This window comes from Somniosus microcephalus, unplaced genomic scaffold (genome assembly GCF_052327205.1).
Source record: "Somniosus microcephalus isolate GS21.2 unplaced genomic scaffold, FLI_Smic_1.0 unresolved_chr1, whole genome shotgun sequence".
Lineage (NCBI taxonomy): Eukaryota > Metazoa > Chordata > Chondrichthyes > Squaliformes > Somniosidae > Somniosus > Somniosus microcephalus.
Window position 1 is genome coordinate 131,124,218 of NW_028225179.1, and position 21,924 is coordinate 131,146,141.

The window sequence follows — 21,924 nt, forward strand, 5'->3', positions numbered from 1 at the left end:
GGGAGGAGAGTGGGGGATGGGGAAGGGAGAGAGAGGGGGATGGGGAAGGGAGAGAGAGGGGGATGGGGAAGGGAGAGAGAGGGGGATGGGGGAAGGGAGAGAGAGGGGGATGGGGAAGGGAGAGAGGGGGGTGGCGGAAGGGAGAGAGGGGGATGGGGAAGGGAGAGAGGGGGGTGGGGAAGGGAGAGAGAGGGGGATGGGGAGAGAGGGGGGATGGGGAACGGAGAGAGGGGGATGGGGAAGGGAGAGAGAGGGGGATGGGGAAGGGAGAGAGAGGGGGATGGGGGAAGGGAGAGAGAGGGGGAAGGGAGAGAGAGAGGGATGGGGGAAGGGAGAGAGGGGGATGGGGAAGGGGGAGAGGGGGATGGGGAACGGAGAGAGAGGGGGATGGGGAAGGGAGAGAGGGGGATGGGGAACGGAGAGAGAGGGGGATGGGGAAGGGAGAGAGGGGGGGGAAGGGAGAGAGAGGGGGATGGGGAAGGGAGAGAGAGGGGGATGGGGAAGGGAGAGAGAGGGGGATGGGGAAGGAGAGAGAGGGGGATGGGGAAGGGAGAGAGAGGGGGATGGGGAAGGGAGAGAGAGGGGGATGGCGGAAGGGAGAGAGGGGGATGGCGGAAGGGAGAGAGGGGGATGGGGAAGGGAGAGAGGGGGGTGGGGAAGGGAGAGAGAGGGGGATGGGGGGAGAGAAGGGGGATGGGGGGAGAGAGGGGGGATGGGGAACGGAGAGAGGGGGATGGGGAAGGAGAGAGGGGGGGATGGGGAAGGGAGAGAGAGGGATGGGGGGAGAGAGGGGGGATGGGGAACGGAGAGAGGGGGATGGGGAAGGGAGCGAGAGGGGGATGGGGAAGGGAGAGAGGGGGATGGGGAAGGGAAAGGGAGAGAGAGGGGGATGGGGGAAGGGAGAGAGAGGGGATGGGGGAAGGGAGAGGGAGGGGGATGGGGAAGGGAGGGGGATGGGGGAAGGGGGAGAGAGGGGGATGGGGGAAAGGAGAGAGAGGGGGATGGGGGAAGGAGAGAGAGGGGGATGGGGGGAAAGGAGAGAGGGGGATGGGGGAAGGGAGAGGGGGATGGGGGAAGGGAGAGAGGGGATGGGGAGGAAGGAGAGGTGGAGGGGGAAGAGGAGGGAAGGAGTGGTGGAGAGGGAAGAGGGAGGGACGGAGAGGTGGAGGGGGAAGAGGGAGGGACGGAGAGGTGGAGGGGGAAGAGGGAGGGACGGAGAGGTGGAGGGGGAAGAGGGAGGGACGGAGAGGTGGAGGGGGAAGAGGGAGGGACGGAGAGGTGGAGGGGGAAGAGGGAGGGACGGAGAGGTGGAGGGGGAAGAGAGAGGGAAGGAGAGGTGGAGGGGAAGAGGGAGGGAAGGAGAGGTGGAGGGAGGGAAGGAGGTGGAGGGGGAAGGAGAGGTGGAGGGGAAGAGGGAGGGAAGGAGAGGGGAGGGAGAGGGGGAGGGGAAGAGGGAGGGAAGGCGAGGTGGAGGGGAAGAGGGAGGGAAGGAGAGGTGGAGGGGAAGAGGGAGGGAAGGAGAGGTGGAGGGGAAGAGGGAGGGAATGAGAGGTGGAGGGGAAGAGGGAGGGAAGGAGAGGTGGAGGGGAAGAGGGAGGGAAGGAGAGGTGGAGGGGAAGAGGGAGGGAAGGAGAGGTGAGGGGAAGAGGGAGGGAAGGAGAGGTGGAGGGGAAGAGGGAGGGAAGGAGAGGTGGAGGGGAAGAGGGAGGGAAGGAGAGGTGGAGGGGAAGAGGGAGGGAAGGAGAGGTGGAGGGGGAAGAGGGAGGGAAGGAGAAGTGGAGGGGAAGAGGGAGGGAAGGAGAGGTGGAGGGGGAAGAGGGAGGGAAGGAGAGGTGGAGGGGAAGAGGGAGGGAAGGAGAGGTGGAGGGGGGAAGAGGGAGGGAAGGAGAGGTGGAGGGGGAAGGAGAGGTGGAGGGGGAAGAGGGAGGGAAGGAGAGGTGGAGGGGGAAGGAGAGGTGGAGGGGGAAGAGAGAGGGAAGGAGAGGTGGAGGGGAAGAGGGAGGGAAGGAGAGGTGGAGGGAGGGAAGGAGAGGTGGAGGGGGGAAGGAGAGGTGGAGGGGGAAGAGGGAGGGAAGGAGAGGTGGAGGGGGAAGAGGGAGGGAAGGAGAGGTGGAGGGGGAAGAGGGAGGGAAGGAGAGGTGGAGGGGAAGAGGGAGGGAAGGAGAGGTGGAGGGGAAGAGGGAGGGAAGGAGAGGTGGAGGGGAAGAGGGAGGGAAGGAGAGGTGGAGGGGAAGAGGGAGGGAAGGAGAGGTGGAGGGGAAGAGGGAGGGAAGGAGAGGTGGAGGGGAAGAGGGAGGGAAGGAGAGGTGGAGGGGAAGAGGGAGGGAAGGAGAGGTGGAGGGGAAGAGGGAGGGAAGGAGGTGGAGGGGAAGAGGGAGGGAAGGAGGTGGAGGGGAAGAGGGAGGGAAGGAGAGGTGGAGGGGAAGAGGGAGGGAAGGAGAGGTGGAGGGGGAAGAGGGAGGGAAGGAGAGGTGGAGGGGGAAGAGGGAGGGAAGGAGAGGTGGAGGGGGAAGAGGGAGGGAAGGAGAGGTGGAGGGGGAAGAGGGAGGGAAGGAGAGGTGGAGGGGGAGAGGGAGGGAAGGAGAGGTGGAGGGGGAAGAGGGAGGGAAGGAGAGGTGGAGGGGGAAGGAGAGGTGGAGGGGGAAGAGGGAGGGAAGGAGAGGTGGAGGGGGAAGGAGAGGTGGAGGGGGAAGAGAGAGGGAAGGACAGGTGGAGGGGGAAGAGAGGGAAGGAGAGGTGTAGGGGGAAGGAGGTGGAGGGGAAGAGGGAGGGAAGGAGAGGTGGGGGGGAAGAGGGAGGGAAGGAGAGGTGGAGGGGAAGAGGGAGGGAAGGAGAGGTGGAGGGAAGGAGAGGTGGAGGGGAAGAGGGAGAGAAGGAGAGGTGGAGGGAAGAGGGAGGGAAGGAGAGGTGGAGGGGAAGAGGGAGGGAAGGAGAGGTGGAGGGGAAGAGGGAGGGAAGGAGAGGTGGAGGGGAAGAGGGAGGGAAGGAGAGGTGGAGGGGAAGAGGGAGGGAAGGAGAGGTGGAGGGGAAGAGGGAGGGAAGGAGAGGTGGAGGGGAAGAGGGAGGGAAGGAGAGGTGGAGGGAAGAGGGAGGGAAGGAGGTGGAGGGGAAGAGGGAGGGAAGGAGAGGTGGAGGGGAAGAGGGAGGGAAGGAGAGGTGGAGGGGGAAGAGGGAGGGAAGGAGAGGTGGAGGGGAAGAGGGAGGGAAGGAGAGGTGGAGGGGGAAGAGGGAGGGAAGGAGAGGTGGAGGGGGAAGAGGGAGGGAAGGAGAGGTGGAGGGGAAGAGGGAGGGAAGGAGAGGTGGAGGGGGAAGAGGGAGGGAAGGAGAGGTGGAGGGGGAAGATGGAGGGAAGGAGAGGTGGAGGGGGAAGAGGGAGGGAAGGAGAGGTGGAGGGGGAAGAGGGAGGGAAGGAGAGGTGGAGGGGGAAGAGGGAGGGAAGGAGAGGTGGAGGGGGAAGAGGGAGGGAAGGAGAGGTGGAGGGGGAAGGAGAGGTGGAGGGGGAAGAGAGAGGGAAGGAGAGGTGGAGGGGAAGAGGGAGGGAAGGAGAGGTGGAGGGAGGGAAGGAGAGGTGGAGGGGGGAAGGAGAGGTGGAGGGGAAGAGGGAGGGAAGGAGAGGTGGAGGGGAAGAGGGAGGGAAGGCGAGGTGGAGGGGAAGAGGGAGGGAAGGAGAGGTGGAGGGGAAGAGGGAGGGAAGGAGAGGTGGAGGGGAAGAGGGAGGGAATGAGAGGTGGAGGGGAAGAGGGAGGGAAGGAGAGGTGGAGGGGAAGAGGGAGGGAAGGAGAGGTGGAGGGGAAGAGGGAGGGAAGGAGAGGTGGAGGGGAAGAGGGAGGGAAGGAGAGGTGGAGGGGAAGAGGGAGGGAAGGAGAGGTGGAGGGGAAGAGGGAGGGAAGGAGAGGTGGAGGGGAAGAGGGAGGGAAGGAGAGGTGGAGGGGAAGAGGGAGGGAAGGAGAGGTGGAGGGGGAAGAGGGAGGGAAGGAGAGGTGGAGGGGGAAGAGGGAGGGAAGGAGAGGTGGAGGGGGAAGAGGAGGGAAGGAGAGGTGGAGGGGGAAGAGGGAGGGAAGGAGAGGTGGAGGGGGAAGGAGAGGTGGAGGGGGAAGGAGAGGTGGAGGGGGAAGAGGGAGGGAAGGAGAGGTGGAGGGGGAAGGAGAGGTGGAGGGGGAAGAGAGAGGGAAGGAGAGGTGGAGGGGAAGAGGGAGGGAAGGAGAGGTGGAGGGAGGGAAGGAGAGGTGGAGGGGGGAAGGAGAGGTGGAGGGGGAAGAGGGAGGGAAGGAGAGGTGGAGGGGGAAGAGGGAGGGAAGGAGAGGTGGAGGGGAAGAGGGAGGGAAGGAGAGGTGGAGGGGAAGAGGGAGGGAAGGAGAGGTGGAGGGGAAGAGGGAGGGAAGGAGAGTGGAGGGGAAGAGGGAGGGAAGGAGAGGTGGAGGGGAAGAGGGAGGGAAGGAGAGGTGGAGGGGAAGAGGGAGGAAGGAGAGGTGGAGGGGAAGAGGGAGGGAAGGAGAGGTGGAGGGGAAGAGGGAGGGAAGGAGAGGTGGCGGGGAAGAGGGAGGGAAGGAGGTGGAGGGGAAGAGGGAGGGAAGGAGGTGGAGGGAAGAGGGAGGGAAGGAGAGGTGGAGGGGAAGAGGGAGGGAAGGAGAGGTGGAGGGGAAGAGGGAGGGAAGGAGAGGTGGAGGGAAGAGGGAGGGAAGGAGAGGTGGAGGGGGAAGAGGGAGGGAAGGAGAGGTGGAGGGGGAAGAGGGAGGGAAGGAGAGGTGGAGGGGGAAGAGGGAGGGAAGGAGAGGTGGAGGGGGAAGAGGGAGGGAAGGAGAGGTGGAGGGGGAAGAGGGAGGGAAGGAGAGGTGGAGGGGGAAGAGGGAGGGAAGGAGAGGTGGAGGGGGAAGAGGGAGGGAAGGAGAGGTGGAGGGGGAAGGAGAGGTGGAGGGGAAGAGAGAGGGAAGGAGAGGTGGAGGGGAAGAGGGAGGGAAGGAGAGGTGGAGGAGGGAAGGAGAGGTGGAGGGGGGAAGGAGAGGTGGAGGGGAAGAGGGAGGGAAGGAGAGGTGGAGGGGAAGAGGGAGGGAAGGAGAGGTGGAGGGGAAGAGGGAGGGAAGGAGAGGTGGAGGGGAAGAGGGAGGGAAGGAGAGGTGGAGGGGAAGAGGGAGGGAAGGAGAGGTGGAGGGGAAGAGGGAGGGAAGGAGAGGTGGAGGGGAAGAGGGAGGGAAGGAGAGGTGGAGGGGAAGAGGGAGGGAAGGAGAGGTGGAGGGGAAGAGGGAGGGAAGGAGAGGTGGAGGGGAAGAGGGAGGGAAGGAGAGGTGGAGGGGGAAGAGGGAGGGAAGGAGAGGTGGAGGGGGAAGAGGGAGGGAAGGAGAGGTGGAGGGGGAAGAGGGAGGGAAGGAGAGGTGGAGGGGAAGAGGGAGGGAAGAGAGGTGGAGGGGGAAGAGGAGGGAAGGAGAGGTGGAGGGGAAGGAGAGGTGGAGGGGGAAGGAGAGGTGGAGGGGGAAGAGGGAGGGAAGGAGAGGTGGAGGGGGGAAGGAGAGGTGGAGGGGGAAGAGAGAGGGAAGGAGAGGTGGAGGGAAGAGGGAGGGAAGGAGGTGGAGGGAGGGAAGGAGAGGTGGAGGGGGGAAGGAGAGGTGGAGGGGGAAGAGGGAGGGAAGGAGAGGTGGAGGGGGAAGAGGGAGGGAAGGAGAGGTGGAGGGGGAAGAGGAGGGAGGGAGAGGTGGAGGGGGAAGAGGGAGGGAAGGAGAGGTGGAGGGGGAAGAGGGAGGGAAGGAGAGGTGGAGGGGGAAGAGGAGGGAGGGAAGGAGAGGTGGAGGGGAAGAGGGAGGGAGGGAAGGAGAGGTGGAGGGGGAAGAGGGAGGGAGGGAAGGAGAGGTGGAGGGGGAAGAGGGAGGGAAGGAGAGGTGGAGGGGAAGAGGGAGGGAAGGAGAGGTGGAGGGGGAAGAGGGAGGGAAGGAGAGGTGGAGGGGAAGAGGGAGGGAAGGAGAGGTGGAGGGGGAAGAGGGAGGGAAGGAGAGGTGGAGGGGGAAGAGGGAGGGAAGGAGAGGTGGAGGGGGAAGAGGGAGGGAAGGAGAGGTGGAGGGGGAAGAGGGAGGGAGGAGAGGTGGAGGGGGAAGAGAGGTGGAGGGGAAGGAGAGGTGGAGGGGGAAGAGGGAGGGAAGGAGAGGTGGAGGGGGGAGGAGAGGTGGAGGGGGAAGAGAGAGGGAAGGAGAGGTGGAGGGGAAGAGGGAGGGAAGGAGAGGTGGAGGGAGGGAAGGAGAGGTGGAGGGGGAAGGAGAGGTGGAGGGGGAAGAGGGAGGGGGAAGGAGAGGTGGAGGGGGAAGAGGGAGGGAAGGAGAGGTGGAGGGGGAAGAGGGAGGGAAGGAGAGGTGGAGGGGAAGAGGGAGGGAAGGAGAGGTGGAGGGGAGAGGGAGGAAGAGAGGTGGAGGGGAGAGGGAGGAAGGAGAGGTGGAGGGGAAGAGGGAGGGAAGGAGAGGTGGAGGGGAAGAGGGAGGGAAGGAGAGGTGGAGGGGAAGAGGGAGGGAAGGAGAGGTGGAGGGGAAGAGGGAGGGAAGGAGAGGTGGAGGGGAAGAGGGAGGGAAGGAGGTGGAGGGGAAGAGGAGGGAAGGGAGGTGGAGGGGAAGAGGGAGGGAAGGAGAGGTGGAGGGGAAGAGGGAGGGAAGGAGAGGTGGAGGGGAAGAGGGAGGGAAGGAGAGGTGGAGGGGAAGAGGGAGGGAAGGAGAGGTGGAGGGGAAGAGGGAGGGAAGGAGAGGTGGATGGGGAAGAGGGAGGGAAGGAGAGGTGGAGGGGGAAGAGGGAGGGAAGGAGAGGTGGAGGGGGAAGAGGGAGGGAAGGAGAGGTGGAGGGGGAAGAGGGAGGGAAGGAGAGGTGGAGGGGGAAGAGGGAGGGAAGGAGAGGTGGAGGGGAAGAGGGAGGGAAGGAGAGGTGGAGGGGGAAGAGGGAGGGAAGGAGAGGTGGAGGGGGAAGAGGGAGGGAAGGAGAGGTGGAGGGGGAGAGGGGGAAGGAGAGGTGGAGGGGGAAGGAGAGGTGGAGGGGGAAGAGAGGGAAGGAGAGGTGGAGGGGAAGAGGGAGGGAAGGAGAGGTGGAGGGAGGGAAGGAGAGGTGGAGGGGGAAGGAGAGGTGGAGGGGAAGAGGGAGGAAGGAGAGGTGGAGGGGAAGAGGGAGGGAAGGAGAGGTGGAGGGGAAGAGGGAGGGAAGGAGAGGTGGAGGGGAAGAGGGAGGGAAGGAGAGGTGGAGGGGAAGAGGGAGGGAAGGAGAGGTGGAGGGGAAGAGGGAGGAAGGAGAGGTGGAGGGGAAGAGGGAGGGAAGGAGAGGTGGAGGGGAAGAGGGAGGGAAGGAGAGGTGGAGGGGAGAGGGAGGGAAGGAGAGGTGGAGGGGAAGAGGGAGGGAAGGAGAGGTGGAGGGGAAGAGGGAGGGAAGGAGAGGTGGAGGGGGAGAGGGAGGGAAGGAGAGGTGGAGGGGGAAGAGGGAGGGAAGGAGAGGTGGAGGGGGAAGAGGGAGGGAAGGAGAGGTGGAGGGGGAAGAGGGAGGGAAGGAGAGGTGGAGGGGAAGAGGGAGGGAAGGAGAGGTGGAGGGGGAAGGAGAGGTGGAGGGGGAAGGAGAGGTGGAGGGGGAAGAGGGAGGGAAGGAGAGGTGGAGGGGGAAGGAGAGGTGGAGGGGGAAGAGAGAGGGAAGGAGAGGTGGAGGGGAAGAGGGAGGGAAGGAGAGGTGGAGGGAGGGAAGGAGAGGTGGAGGGAGGGAAGGAGAGGTGGAGGGGGAAGGAGAGGTGGAGGGGGAAGAGGGAGGGAAGGAGAGGTGGAGGGGGAAGAGGGAGGGAAGGAGAGGTGGAGGGGGAAGAGGGAGGGAAGGAGAGGTGGAGGGGAAGAGAGAGGGAGGGAGAGGTGGAGGGGGAAGAGGGAGGGAAGGAGAGGTGGAGGGGGAAGAGGGAGGGAAGGAGAGGTGGAGGGGGAAGAGGGAGGGAGGGAAGGAGAGGTGGAGGGGGAAGAGGGAGGGAGGGAAGGAGAGGTGGAGGGGGAAGAGGGAGGGAGGGAAGGAGAGGTGGAGGGGGAAGAGGGAGGGAAGGAGAGGTGGAGGGGGAAGAGGGAGGGAAGGAGAGGTGGAGGGGGAAGAGGAGGGAAGGAGAGGTGGAGGGGGAAGAGGGAGGGAAGGAGAGGTGGAGGGGGAAGAGGGAGGGACGGAGAGGTGGAGGGGAAGAGGGAGGGACGGAGAGGTGGAGGGGGAAGAGGGAGGGAAGGAGAGGTGGAGGGGGAAGAGGGAGGGAGAGACTGGTTGATGGGGGAAGAGGGAGGGAGAGACTGGTCGATGGGGGAATGGGGAGAGGTGGATGAGAAAAGGGCAGCAGAAGCAATGATGACGGTTTTGAAGGGGACCATTTTGTGCGAAGGATGGCCAGCTGAGTGGTGAGGAGCAGGTAGGGGGTTCATGGAGAGAGGGAGGGGAGGTCTAACAAGCGTTGGATATAGAGAGAGGGACCAGCTGCAAACTGTTGTGGACTCCCGGTTGCAGCAGCTGCTGCGATGCTGACACACCTGAGCATCCAGTCTCAATTCTGGAGCCAGAAACAATCCATGAGCTCCACATTAGTCATTGAAAGTGAGGATGGACGGGGTAGGGAGAGTTTGTGTTGATATTGGGTAACCAGAGTATTTGGATACCGAGAGATGGAGGCTGCAGTGAAGGCAGGTCTGGATGGGTGACCAGGCGTTTCATGCATCATGTGCACTAAAGCTTGTGGTCCTTGTGCTCGATACTCATAGATTGTTGGTCTCTTTCTACCCCTGCAGAGCTGCGATGGCTGATTCTTGTTTCCAGTCCGACCCGGATTTCTGCCCCGAGTGTGGAACGATCCTGCCACTGCCCGGCCTGGAGGAATACGTCATGTGTCGCAAGTGTGATTTCCAAATCAGTGTCCACAGTGAGTATCCGAGGTGACCGGGCGAAATGTTACAGGAGTTACATTCAGAGTGAAGCTCCGTCTAAACTGTCCCATCAAACGCTCGCAGGTCAGGAACAGCATGGGTTGGATACAGAGTAAAGCTCCCTCTACACTGTCCCATCAAACTACTTCTTAGGCAGTCCCTCAGAACCGAGGATGATTTGCTTCCACACTAAAAATGAGTTCTCAGGTGACTGATGAGTCCAATGCGGGACCTACAGTCTCTGTCACAGGTGGGGCAGACGGTGGGTGGGTGGGGTGATTGGGTTGACGTGCGCTCCTTCCGCTGTTTGCGCTTGGCTTCCGCTTGCTCCTGGCAAAGAGACTCGAGGTGTTCGGCGCCTTCCCGGATGCTTCTCCTTCACTTTGTGCGGTCTTGGGCCAGTGATTCCCAGGTGTCGATGGGGATGTTGCACTTTTTCAAGGAGGCTTTGAGGGTGTCCTTGAAGCGTTTCCTCTGCCCACCTGGGGCTCTCTTGCCGTGTCGGAGCTCCAAGTAGAGCTCTTGTTTTGGGAGTCTCGTATCAGGCATGCGAACGATGTGGCCCGTCCATCGGAGCTGATCGAGCGTGGTCAAAGCTTCGATGCTTGGGATGTTGGCCTGAGCGAGAACACTGACGTTGGTGCGCCTATCCTGCCAATGGATTGGCAGGATCTTGCTGAGGCAGCATTGGTGGTACCTCTCCAGTGCTTTGAGGTACCTGCTGTACATGGTCCATGTTTCTGAAGCATACAGGAGGGCGGGTATTACTACTGCTCTGTAGGCCATGAGCTTGGTGCCGGGTTTGAGGTCCTGGTCTTCAAACACTCTCTTCCTCGGGCAACCGAAGGCTGCACTGGCACACTGAAGGCGGTGTTGGACTTCATCATCGACGTCTGCCCTTGTTGACAGTAGGTTCCCAAGGTATGGAAAGTGGTCCACGTTGTCCAAGGCCTCGTCATGGATTTTGCTAATCGGGGCGCAGTATTGTGTGGCGCGGGCAGGTTGGTAGAGGACCTTTGTCTTACGGATGTTTAGTGTAAGGCCCATGCTCTCGTAAGCTTCGGTGAAGGTGTTGACGATGGTTTGGAGTTCAGCCTCAGAGTGAGCGCAGACGCAAGTGTCGTCTGCATACTGTAGCTCGATGACAGGGGATGAGACGACCTTGGATCTGGACTGGAGGCGACGGAGGTTGAACAGTTTCCCGTTTGTTCTGTAGATTAGCTCCACTCCAGCGCGGAGCTTACTGAGGGTGAGATGGAGCATTGCAGCCAGGAAGATCAAGAAGAGCGTTGGTGCGATGACACAGCCTTGCTTGATCCCGGTCCGTAAGTGAATTGGGTCTGTGATGGAATCATTGGTCAGGATCACGGCTTGCATGTCGTCATGAAGCAGGCGGAGGATGGTGACAAACTTTTGATGGCAGCCGAATTTGAGGAGGACACTCCATAATCCCTCACGGTTGACGGTGTCGAAGGCCTTTGTGAGGTCAAAGAAGGCCATGTACAGCAGTTGGTGCTGTTCCCTGCATTTCTCTTGTAATTGACGCGCGGTGAAGATCATGTCCATTGTGCCCCTTAGTGGGCGGAATCCGCATTGCGACTCTGGGAGGAGCTCTTCAGCCACTGGGGGAAGGCGATTGAGGAGGATTCTTGCGATGACTTTCCCTGTGGCAGGCAGCAGTGAGACGCCTCTGTAATTACCGCAATCGGACTTGTCACCTTTCTTGCAGTTGGTCACAATTACAGCATCTCTGAGATCCCCTGGCATGCTCTCCTCCTTCCAAATAAGAGAAATGAGTTCATGTATTCGCGCCAATAGTGCTTCTCCACCATGCTTTATCGCACCAGCGGGGATTCCATCTGTTCCTGAGGCTTTGTTGTTCTTCAGTTGTCGGATGGCCTTTTCAACCTCATGCTGGGCTGGGGTTGTACTGAGGTGGTGGCAGGTAACATGCTGCGGGATGGAGTTGAGGACACTCGTGTCAAAGACAGAGTCTCGGTTAAGGAGATCTTCGAAGTGCTCCTTCCAGCGGGCACTGACTGCCCCTCTCTGTCCTTGATGAGTACCTCTCCATTCTTGGCCCACAGTGGGGTAGGACCTTGTGTGCTTGGGCCGTAGGTGGTCTTGACTGTGCTAAAGAATCCACGCACGTCATGGTTGTCGGCTAGCTGCTGGATCTCCTGCGATTTCTCCACCCACCATCTGTTCTTTAGTCACAAGTTCTTTGTTGGACCTCGGCCTTCAGGCATCTGTAGAGCTGCTTTCTTGCTCTCGAGTTCTGTTGCTGTTTCCAGATCAGGAATGCCTTGCACTTGCGGCTTATTAGCTCCTGGATCTCCTGGTCGTTCTCGTCGAACCAGTCTTGGTGTTTCCTGGTCGAGTGACCGAGCGTCTCTTCACAGGTACTGATTATGGAGGCCTTGAGTGCAGACCAGACGCTGTGGACACTCTGTGTCTCTGAATCACTGGGAGTCGTCAGGTTGTTTGTGAGGCGCAGGCTGAATAGGGCTTTCTTAGCAGGGTCTTTGAGTGCTCCAGCATTAATTTTCCAGTGGCATTGCTTCTGTTGCCGCCGCTGTTTTGGGGCTACATTGATGGAGATGACAGAGCGGATTAGGTGGTGGTCTGTCCAGCAGTCGTCAGCTCCTGTCATGGAGCGGGTGATGCGGACATCCTTGCGGTCCCTTGCTCGGACGATGACGTAGTCCAGCAGATGCCAGTGCTTGGAGTGTGGGTGTTGCCATGAAGCCTTGCACTTGTCTCTCTGACGGAACAAGGTGTTGGTTATGACGAGGCCATGTTCTAAGCATTTCGACAGGAGGAGGGTACCATTGGAGTTGGCTTTCCCTACCCCCTCTCTGCCGATCACACCTCCCCAGAGGTCTGTGTCCTTTCCAACTCTGGTGTTAAAGTCACCAAGGAGGATCAACTTGTCGCCCGTTGGGACTCTGGACAGGGATTGTTCGAGGCTGGAGTAAAATTGCTCTTTGGTCTCGTCTGTGGCTTCCAGTGTTGGGGCGTACGCACTGATGACCGTAGCGCACTGGTTCCGGGCTAGGGGGAGCCGAAGAGTCATGAGGCGCTCCTTTATTCCACAAGGGGAGTCTCTGAGACATTCAACTAGTTAATTTTTTATGGCGAAGCCGACCCCATGGAGGCAGCGTTCTTCTTCAGGTTTGCCTTTCCAGAAGAAGGTGTAACCACCTCCTTGCTCCTTGAGCTGGCCTTCTCCTGCCCACCGGGTCTCTCTTAGGGCGGCGATGTCTATGTCGTAACATCTGGGCTCCCGGGCAACGAAAGCAGTACGGCGTTCCGGTCTGTCACTGTTAGAAAATAAGAACATAAGAAGTAGGAGCAGGAGTAGGCCATACGGCCCCTCGGGCCTGCTCTGCCATTCAATAGGATCATGGCTGATCCAAATCTAGACTCGTCCTCTCCCCGTAACCCCCAATTCCCTTATCTGCTAGGAAACTGTCTATTGTAGGAATGGAAGTTCCTATCTGAATAAGGTATTCGACTCGATGAATCAAATCAACAGGTTTTAATGAACAACGAAGTTAACAGGGAAACTACAGGAGAAACGGTACACAGGTCTAATCAGCTTGCTGGGCACTCGATGACTACTGGAAGATTCTGGAAGCTGACGTCATCGCGTTCTTCGCGCCACTGGTGGTCACGTGATCGGCGTCATGACGTCATCACGTGGAGTGCAGGAAAACACAATACAGTACAGTTAACAGGCAGTTTAAAGGTGCAGTCCGCGGCTGCACTACACTGTAGTTAAAGAGATTATTACTAATTGTTCTGAGACCCTTGGTGACTCCGCCACAGGCCCCCCCCCCCCCCCCCCCAGAATCCACTTTAACGGACATTGTCAACCGAGTAGGAGGTTTAATGGTCCTGGCCGAACGGCGACAAAACTCAGGCAGCGGAAACAGGGCGTTAGTAGAAGAACCAGTGCCGGATTGCGGCAGAAGCGGCGTCTCGGGCGAGGCAGAAACGGTAGTCAGAGGTGCAGGCGCGTCTGAGACCGAATCGGGCTGTTCGACGGTGGGCTGGTGCACGGCTGGTCTGGCGGTCAACGGCGGTCGGCCGCCTCGAGGCGGTTCGGCAGCCACGACAGGCTCACTCCGATCTAGGTGGGCTGGTTTGAGCCGGTCGATAGAGATAGTATCGGACTTTCCACCGACTTCGACTGTGAAAAACTTTTCCCCTGATGAGATGACACGAAAAGGTCCGGTATACGGCGGCTTGAGCGGGTCTCTGTGACCGTCCTATCTAATAAAGACATAGTCCGAACTCATGAGCTCTGTCGGGACGTGAGGCCTCTGCAGGTCATGCTGCGAGGTTGGGATGGGCAGGAAATTCCTAGCCGCCTCCTGATGTAGCAGGAGCTGTTGAGCTGCAGACCATGGTTCGGTGTGTGGAGGGAGAAAGTCACCTGGCACTCTGAGTGTCTGGCCATAAACCAGCTCAACCGATGAAGACTGAAGATCCTCCTTTGGGGCTGTCCGGAGGCCCAGCATCACCCATGGGAGCCTGTCCACCCAGTTGGGTCCCCTCAAGCTGGCACGGAGGGACGCTTTGAGAGACCGATGGAACCTTTCGCACAGACCATTCGCCTGCGGATGGTACGCGGTGGTACGGTGCAGCTTGGTACCCAGGCCTTGTGCCACTGCGTTCCACAGCTCTGATGTGAATTGCGGACCGCGGTCCGAGGAGATGTCCGATGGCACCCCGAACCGAGCCACCCACGACGAAAGAAACGCCCTGGCAACATCTGCTGCGGTGGTAGCGGCCAAGGGAATCGCCTCTGGCCACCTGGTGGTCCGGTCTACCACCGTCAGGAGGTGTGTGAATCCACGTGACCCGGGAAGGGGACCTACTAAATCCACGTGAACGTGGTCGAAACGGCGCTCAGGCACCAGGAAGTTGGCAACTGGAGCCTTGACGTGACGGTGGACTTTGGATTTTTGACAATCGACGCAATTGTTTCTCCAGTCCCGGACTTCCAAATGCATGCCTTTCCAAACAAATTTGCGGGACAGTAGCCGTTGAGACGCCCGCATCCCCGGGTGAGATAACCCGTGGATTGCCTGGAATACTTTCTTGCGCCATTCGACCGGCACAATGGGCCGGGGCACTCCCATGGATGTGTCGCACAAGAGCGTGGTTCCTGCCGCTTGAAACGGCACGTCTGCAACCTGCCAACTGGAAGGCGTGGTCCTAAATGCTTGTACCTCTGGGTCTGCCAGTTGATCCTCTGCCAGTCCGACGAAATCGATACCCAGGTGGACTGCCTGGACTGGAACCCGGGAAAGGCAATCTGCCACGAGATTATCCTTGCCTGACACGTGCCGCAAATCCGTTGTGAATTCGGATATAAACGTGAGGTGGCGCTGCTGCCGAGCTGACCAAGGTTCCGCCGTTTTGGCCATGGCGAAGGTGAGCGGCTTGTGGTCCACGAATGCAGTGAACGGACGGCCTTCTAGAAGGAAATGGAAATGCCGGATGGCCAAAAACAGGGCTAGCAACTCTCTGTCAAAAGTGCTATACTTTCGCTCGTTCTTGCGCAGTTGGCGGCTGAAAAAGGCTAACGGCTGCCAACCCCCGTCGACCCACTGCTCTTGAACTGCTCCGATGGCGTAGTCGGAGGCATCCGTGGTGAGGGCAACAGTCGCGCCCGGGAGTGGGTGTGCTAGCATAGTTGCATCCACCAACGCCGCCTTGGTATCGCGGAACGCCTGGTCCATTTGCGGTGTCCAAGTGAGAACATCCTTGCCCGACTTTCCTTTCAGTGCTTCGTACAGAGGTTGCATCAACCGGGCCGCTTTGGGGACGAACCGATGATAAAAATTTACCATCCCCAAGAACTCTTGCAGGGGTTTGACTGTGTGAGGCCGCGGGAATGCGGTAACTGCCTCTACCTTGGTGGCTAGCGGGACGGCGCCTTCTGGGGTAATCCTGTGTCCCAGGAAATCAATACTGGATACTCCAAACGTGCATTTGGCCGGATTGACAATAAGGCCGTGTTGGCTGAGCCGGGCGAAAAGTGTACGTAAATGGGCCATGTGAGCTGTCGTATCCTTGCTGGCTATTAGGATGTCGTCCAAATATACAAAAATGAAGGGCAGGTCCCGTAAGACAGAGTCCATCAACCGCTGGAATGCTTGAGCTGCGTTTTTCAGACCGAATGGCATGCGGAGGAACTCAAAAAGGCCGAACGGAGTGATGACTGCCATTTTGGGGACGTCTGGAGGGTGCACCGGAACTTGGTGATATCCACGAACGAGATCCACTTTAGAAAATATAGAGTTGCCAGCCAGATGTGCCGAAAAATCTTGGATGTGGGGAATAGGATACCTGTCCGGTGTCGTGGCGTCGTTTAAGCATCTGTAATCCCCGCAAGGTCGCCATCCGCCGCCTGGTTTGGGTACTATATGCAGTGGGGAGGACCAAGGGCTGTCCGAACGCCGGATGATCCCGAGGCGCTCCATGGTCTGGAACTCAGCCTTTGCAGCTGCCAGCTTGCCGGCTTCTAATCGCCGCGCCCGAGCGTAATCGGGTGCTCCGGTCGTGGAGATATGGTGCTCCACCCCGTGCCGTGTGCCGGCAGCCGAAAAAGTAGGCCTGGTGAGCTCCGGGAATTCGCCGAGCAGGCGCGTAAACCCGTCTTGCGACGGAACCGCACAGGCCACCGACCAGGACACGGCGGTGCCGCGGTGGCAGGGCACTGCGTGGAAAGTGGACGCATTAATGAGTCGGCAGTGTTGGACGTCGCCCAGCAGACCGTTGGCACAGAAAAAATCAGCCCCCAGGATGGCCTGTGAGACCTTAGCTGTAATAAAGCCGCAGACAAAACGCTGACCGGCGAAGGTTAAGTTTACCGTCCGTTTACCGAACGTACGCATGGCAGCACCGTTTATTGCCACGAGGGAAGGCCCCTGGCCGCCGGATAGTAGGTCCAGCTTTGAAGCTGGCAGGATGCTGCACTGTGAGCCAGTGTCGCACAGGAATCGTCGGCCCGTAACGTAAATGAGTTTGCCCGCTGAGCCCGCCGCCATAGCTAACTTGCCGTGCTTTTCAGACCCTGTCGTCCGTCCGGGAGGACGCGGGCTTGTTCGAGTTTTTTTTTCTTGAGGGAAACTGCAAGGAGGCCAGCAGCATTGAGCTTTGGCGCCAAAACGGGCGTGGTACGCGCACCATCCTGCTGGGGGAGGGCTGGGCTTCGCTCGCGTGGGGGAAAGGCGCCTCGTGGCTGCACAACATTGCTGAGTAACAGTAAATATCTTGTCTGCCTCTGCAGCGAGTTCAGCACCGTCTGTGATGGCTGTGTTGGCCAAGGCCGCCTGAACCGGTTCGGGTAGCTGGCAGAGGAAAAGCTCACGGAATAAAAAACATTGGGGTTCCGCACCCAACAGCGTGAGCATTTGACTCATCAGCTCTGACAGTTTTGAGTCCCCGAGGCCGGGCATGGAAATAAGCTTGCCTGCACGCTCCGACTTATTAAGATCAAATACCTGTAGCAAACGGGCTTTAAGCGCTTCGTACTTGCCCTCCTCCGGTGGGCTTCCAAGGATGCTGAGGCCGTGGCACTGTCGAGAGCGGAAACCACATAATAATAACGGGTCGCATCCGCTGTGACCTCCCGGAGAGCGAACTGTGCTTCTGCCTGGAAAAACCATGCTGCTGGCTGCTGTTCCCAGAACTGCGGCAGTTTGAGGACGACGGCGTTCGTGTTCATCCTCGACGAAAGTTGTCCGACGAGATCGGGGTCACTAATGTAGGAACGGATGTTCCTACCTGAATAAAGGTATTCGACTCGATGAATCAAATCAACAGGTTTTAATGAACAACGAAGTTAACAGGGAAACGGTACACAGGTCTAATCAGCTTGCTGGGCACTCGACGACTACTGGAAGATTCTGGAAGCTGACGTCATCGCGTTCTTCGCGCCACTGGTGGTCACGTGATCGGCGTCATGACGTCATCACGTGGAGTGCAGGAAAACACAATACAGTACAGTTAACAGGCAGTTTAAAGGTGCAGTCCGCGGCTGCACCACACTGTAGTTAAAGGGATTATTACTAATTGTTCTGAGACCCTTGGTGGCTCCGCCACACTATCTCCATTTTGAATTTATTTAATGTCGCAGCTTCCACAGCTCTCTGGGGTAGCAAATTCCATAGATTTACTACCCTCTGAGTGAAGAAGTTTCTCCTCATCTCAGTTTTGAAAGGGCAGCCCCTTATTCTAAGATTATGCCCCCTAGTTCTAGTCTCACCCATCAGTGGAAACATCCTCACCGCATCCACCCGATCAAGCCCCCTCACAATCTTATATGTTTCGATAAGATCGCCTCTCATTCTTCTGAACTCCAATGAGTAGAGGCCCAACCTACTCAACCTTTCCTCATACGGCAACCCCCTCATCTCCGGAATCAACCGAGTGAACCTTCTCTGAACTGCCTCGAGAGCAAGTATATCTTTCCTTAAATATGGAAACCAAAACTGCACGCAGTATTCCAGGTGTGGCCTCACCAATACCCTGTATAACTGCAGCAAAACTTCCATGTTTTTATACTCCATCCCCCTTGCAATAAAAGCCAAGATTCCATTGGCCTTCCTGATCACCTGCTGCACCTGCATACTAACCTTCTGTGTTTCATGTACCAGGACCCCCAGATCCCTTTGTACTGTAGCACTTTGCCTTGTCCATGAGGGTCCTGACATTCCAGGTCCCGAACTTCATTTTAAAGGGTGGATGATGCCTGTGCGTGAGTTCTTTTAACGTGGGGTGGCCGTTGCACACCAACAACCACACGGGCTTGACAGAGCAAGGTCTTGGTCCAATGGCAAGGGGATCCAAGATGATTGGAGACCAGGCTCTGCTACAACGGCCGAGCACACACACACAAACATACTGCAACTGTCCTCCTCCCTCCTTCCCGCAGGTCTTCTCTGCCTGGGTCTTCCCGACCCCGCTGCTGGTCCATGCTGCGCCACTCCTGGGCCTCAACCTCGCCGCTGGGCCTCGACCTCGCCCCTGGGCCCCGGCCTCGCCCCTGGGCCCCGGCCTCGCCCCTGGGCCCCGGCCTCGCCGCTGGGCCCGGTCCTCGCTCCTCGGCCCCGAACTCCTTATAGTATGTCTCCTTCCAGCGAGTGTGTCCCGCGGTGTCTCCTTCCAGCGAGTGTGTCCCGCGGCGTCTCCTTCCAGCGAGTGTGTCCCGCGGCGTCTCCTTCCAGCGAGTGTGTCCCGCGGCCCATCAAACACTCCCAGCTCAGGTACAGCACGGGTTAGATACAGAGTGAAACTCCCTCTACACTACCCCATCAAACACTCCCAGGGCAGGTACAGCACGGGTTAGATACAGAGTAAAGCTCCCTCTACACTGTCCCATCAAACACTCCCAGGGCAGGTACACTACGGGTTAGATACAGAGTAAAGCTCCCTCTACACTGCCCATCAAACACTACCAGGGCAGGTACAGCACGGGTTAGATACAGAGTAAAGCTCCCTCTACACTGTGCCATCAAACACTCCCAGGGCAGGTACAGCACGAGTTAGATACAGAGTAAAGCTCCCTCTACACTGTCCCATCAAACACTCCCAGGGCAGGTACAGCACGGGTTAGATACAGAGTAAAGCTCCCTCTACACTGTCCCATCAAACACTCCCAGGGCAGGTACAGCACGGGTTAGATACAGAGTAAAGCTCCCTCTACACTGTCCCATCAAACACTCCCAGGGCAGGTACAGCACGGGTTAGATACAGAGTAAAGCTCCCTCTACACTGTCCCATCAAACACACCCAGGGCAGGTACAGCACGGGTTAGATATAGAGTAAAGCTCCCTCTACACTGTCCCATCAAACACTCCCAGGGCAGGTACAGCACGGGTTAGATACAGAGTAAAGCTCCCTCTACACTGTCCCATCAAACACTCCCAGGGCCGATACAGCACGGGATAGATACAGAGTAAAGCTCCCTCTACACTGTCCCATCAAACACTCCCAGGGCAGATACAGCACGGGTTAGATACAGAGTAAAGCTCCTTGTACACTGTCCCATCAAACACTCCCAGGGCAGGTACAGCACGGGTTAGATACAGAGTAAAGCTCCCTCTACACTGTCCCATCAAACACTCCCAGGGCAGGTACAGCATGGGTTAGATACAGAGTAAAGCTCCCTCTACACTGTCCCATCAAACACTCCCAGGGCAGGTGCAGCACGGGTTAGATACAGAGTAAAGCTCCCTCTACACAGTCCCATCAAACACTCCCAGGGCAGGTACAGCACTGGTTAGATACAGAGTAAAGCTCCCTCTACACTGCCCATCAAACACTCCCAGGGCAGGTACACTACGGGTTAGATACAGAGTAAAGCTCCCTCTACACTGTCCCATCAAACACTCCCAGGGCAGGTACACTATGGGTTAGATACAGAGTAAAGCTCCCTCTACACTGTCCCATCAAACACTCCCAGGGCAGGTACAGCACTGGTTAGATACAGAGTAAAGCTCCCTCTACACTGTCCAACCAAACACTCCCAGGGCAGGTACAGCACGGGTTAGATACAGAGTAAAGCTCCCTCTACACTGCCCATCAAACACTCCCAGGGCAGGTCCAGCACGAGTTAGATACAGAGTAAAGCTCCCTCTACAGTGTCCCATCAAACACTCCCAGGGCAGGTACAGCACTGGTTAGATACAGAGTAAAGCTCCCTCTACACTGTCCCATCAAACACTCCCAGGGCAGGTACAGCACTGGTTAGATACAGAGTAAAGCTCCCTCTACACTGTCCAACCAAACACTCCCAGGGCAGGTACAGCACGGGTTAGATACAGAGTAAAGCTCCCTCTACACTGCCCCATCAAACACTCCCAGGGCAGGTACAGCACGGGTTAGATACAGAGTAAAGCTCCCTCTACAGTGTCCCATCAAACACTCCCAGGGCAGGTACAGCACGGGTTAGATACAGAGTAAAGCTCCCTCTACACTGCCCCATCAAACACTCCCAGGGCAGGTACAGCACGGGTTAGATACAGAGTAAAGCTCCCTCTACAGTGTCCCATCAAACACTCCCAGGGCAGGTACAGCACGGGTTAGATACAGAGTAAAGCTCCCTCTACACTGACCCATCTACTTGCATTTATATAGCACCTTTAACATAGAAAATCGTCCCAAGGTGCTTCACATCAGCGTTATTAAACAAAATTTGACAGGTAACCGTAAGCTTGGTCAAAGAGGTAGGTTTTAAGGGGCGTCTTAAAGGAGGAACGAGAGCTGGAGAGGTTTAGGGAGGGAATTCCAGAGCTTAGGGCCCAGGCAGCTGATGGCACGGCCGCCAATGGTGGAACGAAGAAAATCGGGGGGATGCGCAAGAGGCCAGAATTGGAGGGGCGCAGAGATCCGAGGATTGTGGGGCTGGAGGAGGTTACAGAGATAGGAAGGGGCGAGGCCATGGAGGGACTTGAAAACAAAGATGAGAATTTTAAAATCGAGACATTACTGGACTGGGAGCCAGTGCAGGTCAGCGATCGCAGGGGTGATCTGCGAACAGGACTTGGTGCGAGCTAGGACGTAGGCAGCAGAGGTTTGGATGAGCTGAAGTTTACGGAGGGTGCAAGGTGGGCGGCCGGCCAGGAGAGCGCTGGAATAGTCAAGTCTAGAGATAACAAAGGCATGGATGAGGGTTTGAGCAGTGGATGAGCTGAGGCAGGAGTGGAGACTGCCAATATTACGGAGGTGGAGAAGGTAGTCTTTGTTATGGACCAGATTTGTCGTCAGAATCCCATCTCGGGGTCAAATAGTACACCAAGGTTGCCAACGGTCTGGTTCAGCCTCTGACAGTGGCCAGGGAGAGGGATGTGGTCGGTGGCTAGGGAGCGGAGGTTGCAGCTAAAAAGGTGGTAATTGTCCGGGTTAGATTGTCTTTTTTTTGTCGATTGGACGCACCATGGCAATCTTCCACAGTGTTGGGTAGCTATCGGTGTCATAGCTGTACTGGAACAGCACTACAGCCGAGATGTTGTCGGAGCCAATCGTCTTTTCTGTGCCCTACTGCACTCGGACATTTCTAAGTGTCACGCAGAGTGAGCCAAATATGGTTGGACGTGGTGGTGGGGACCTCGGGAGGAGGCCAAGCAGGCTTGCCTCTTCCACTCACATACCGGGCTCCTTGGTGGCTGAGGATGGGCATGTTGATGGAGTCTTCTCTGCCTCTTAGTTGCCTGATTGTCCACCACCATTCTCCAGCCATAATGCCCTGCCCCCAGTTCTCTTCTCTGATCCCAGACTAACGCTCGGTCCCCACTCCCTGTTGGAAGTCGACCTCTCGGTCACTACACCTTCCCCCCCTCCCCCCGTTCTCTCGAATTCGCTCCCCAAACCTCTTGGCCGTAGCATCTCTGACCCAGCCTTTAAAAACCCACCATTTTTGACCTGACCTCCTGCCCCAGATGTTCCCCTTTTAACGGTTTGATGTTAACATTTGGCCCGGTAAATCTCTGAACCAGTCCTTTCCACGAGGACCACTATCTAAACAGCGGTTGTGTCAGGAACAGAGGAAACCTTGAATCGCCCTTTCTGGTCCGGAATTAAATCAGGTCCAACTAGAATGGTACCAGGTTTGAGGGACTTCAGTTATGTGGTCCATTATAAAAGATGTAATAGCAGAGCACTTGGAAAACAGTGACCGGATCGGACAAAGTCAGCATGGATTTACAAAAGGTAAATTGTGCTTGACTAATCTACTGGAATTTTTTGAGGATGTAACTGGTAAAATAGATAAGGGACAACCAGTGGATGTGGTGTATTTGGACTTTCAAAAGGCTTTCGATAAGGTCCCGCATAAGAGCTTAGCATGTAAAGTTAAGGCACATGGGATTGGGGGCAAGGTATTGACTTGGATAGAGAACTGGTTGGCAGACAGAAAGCAAAGAGTTGGAATAAACGGCTCTTTTTCTGAGTGGCAGGCAGTGACTAGTGGGGTACCGCAGGGATCGGTCCTTGGACCCCAGCTATTCACAATATATATTAA

The 21,924-nt window shown here is 58.0% G+C and overlaps 1 protein-coding gene across 4 annotated transcripts in view; it reads left to right on the top strand.

The window, feature by feature from the left end:
* The window catches only part of polr1h (RNA polymerase I subunit H), a 29,092-nt gene that overhangs the window by 724 nt on the left and 6,444 nt on the right, over nucleotides 1-21,924 (top strand). For all 4 annotated transcript variants that reach the window (XM_085974861.1, XM_085974860.1, XM_085974858.1 and 1 more), the window contains exon 2: nucleotides 8,751-8,881. In XM_085974861.1, the coding sequence (XP_085830987.1) occupies nucleotides 8,758-8,881 (124 nt within the window). In that variant the 5' untranslated portion in view covers nucleotides 8,751-8,757. The remainder of the gene's footprint in view (nucleotides 1-8,750; nucleotides 8,882-21,924) is intronic.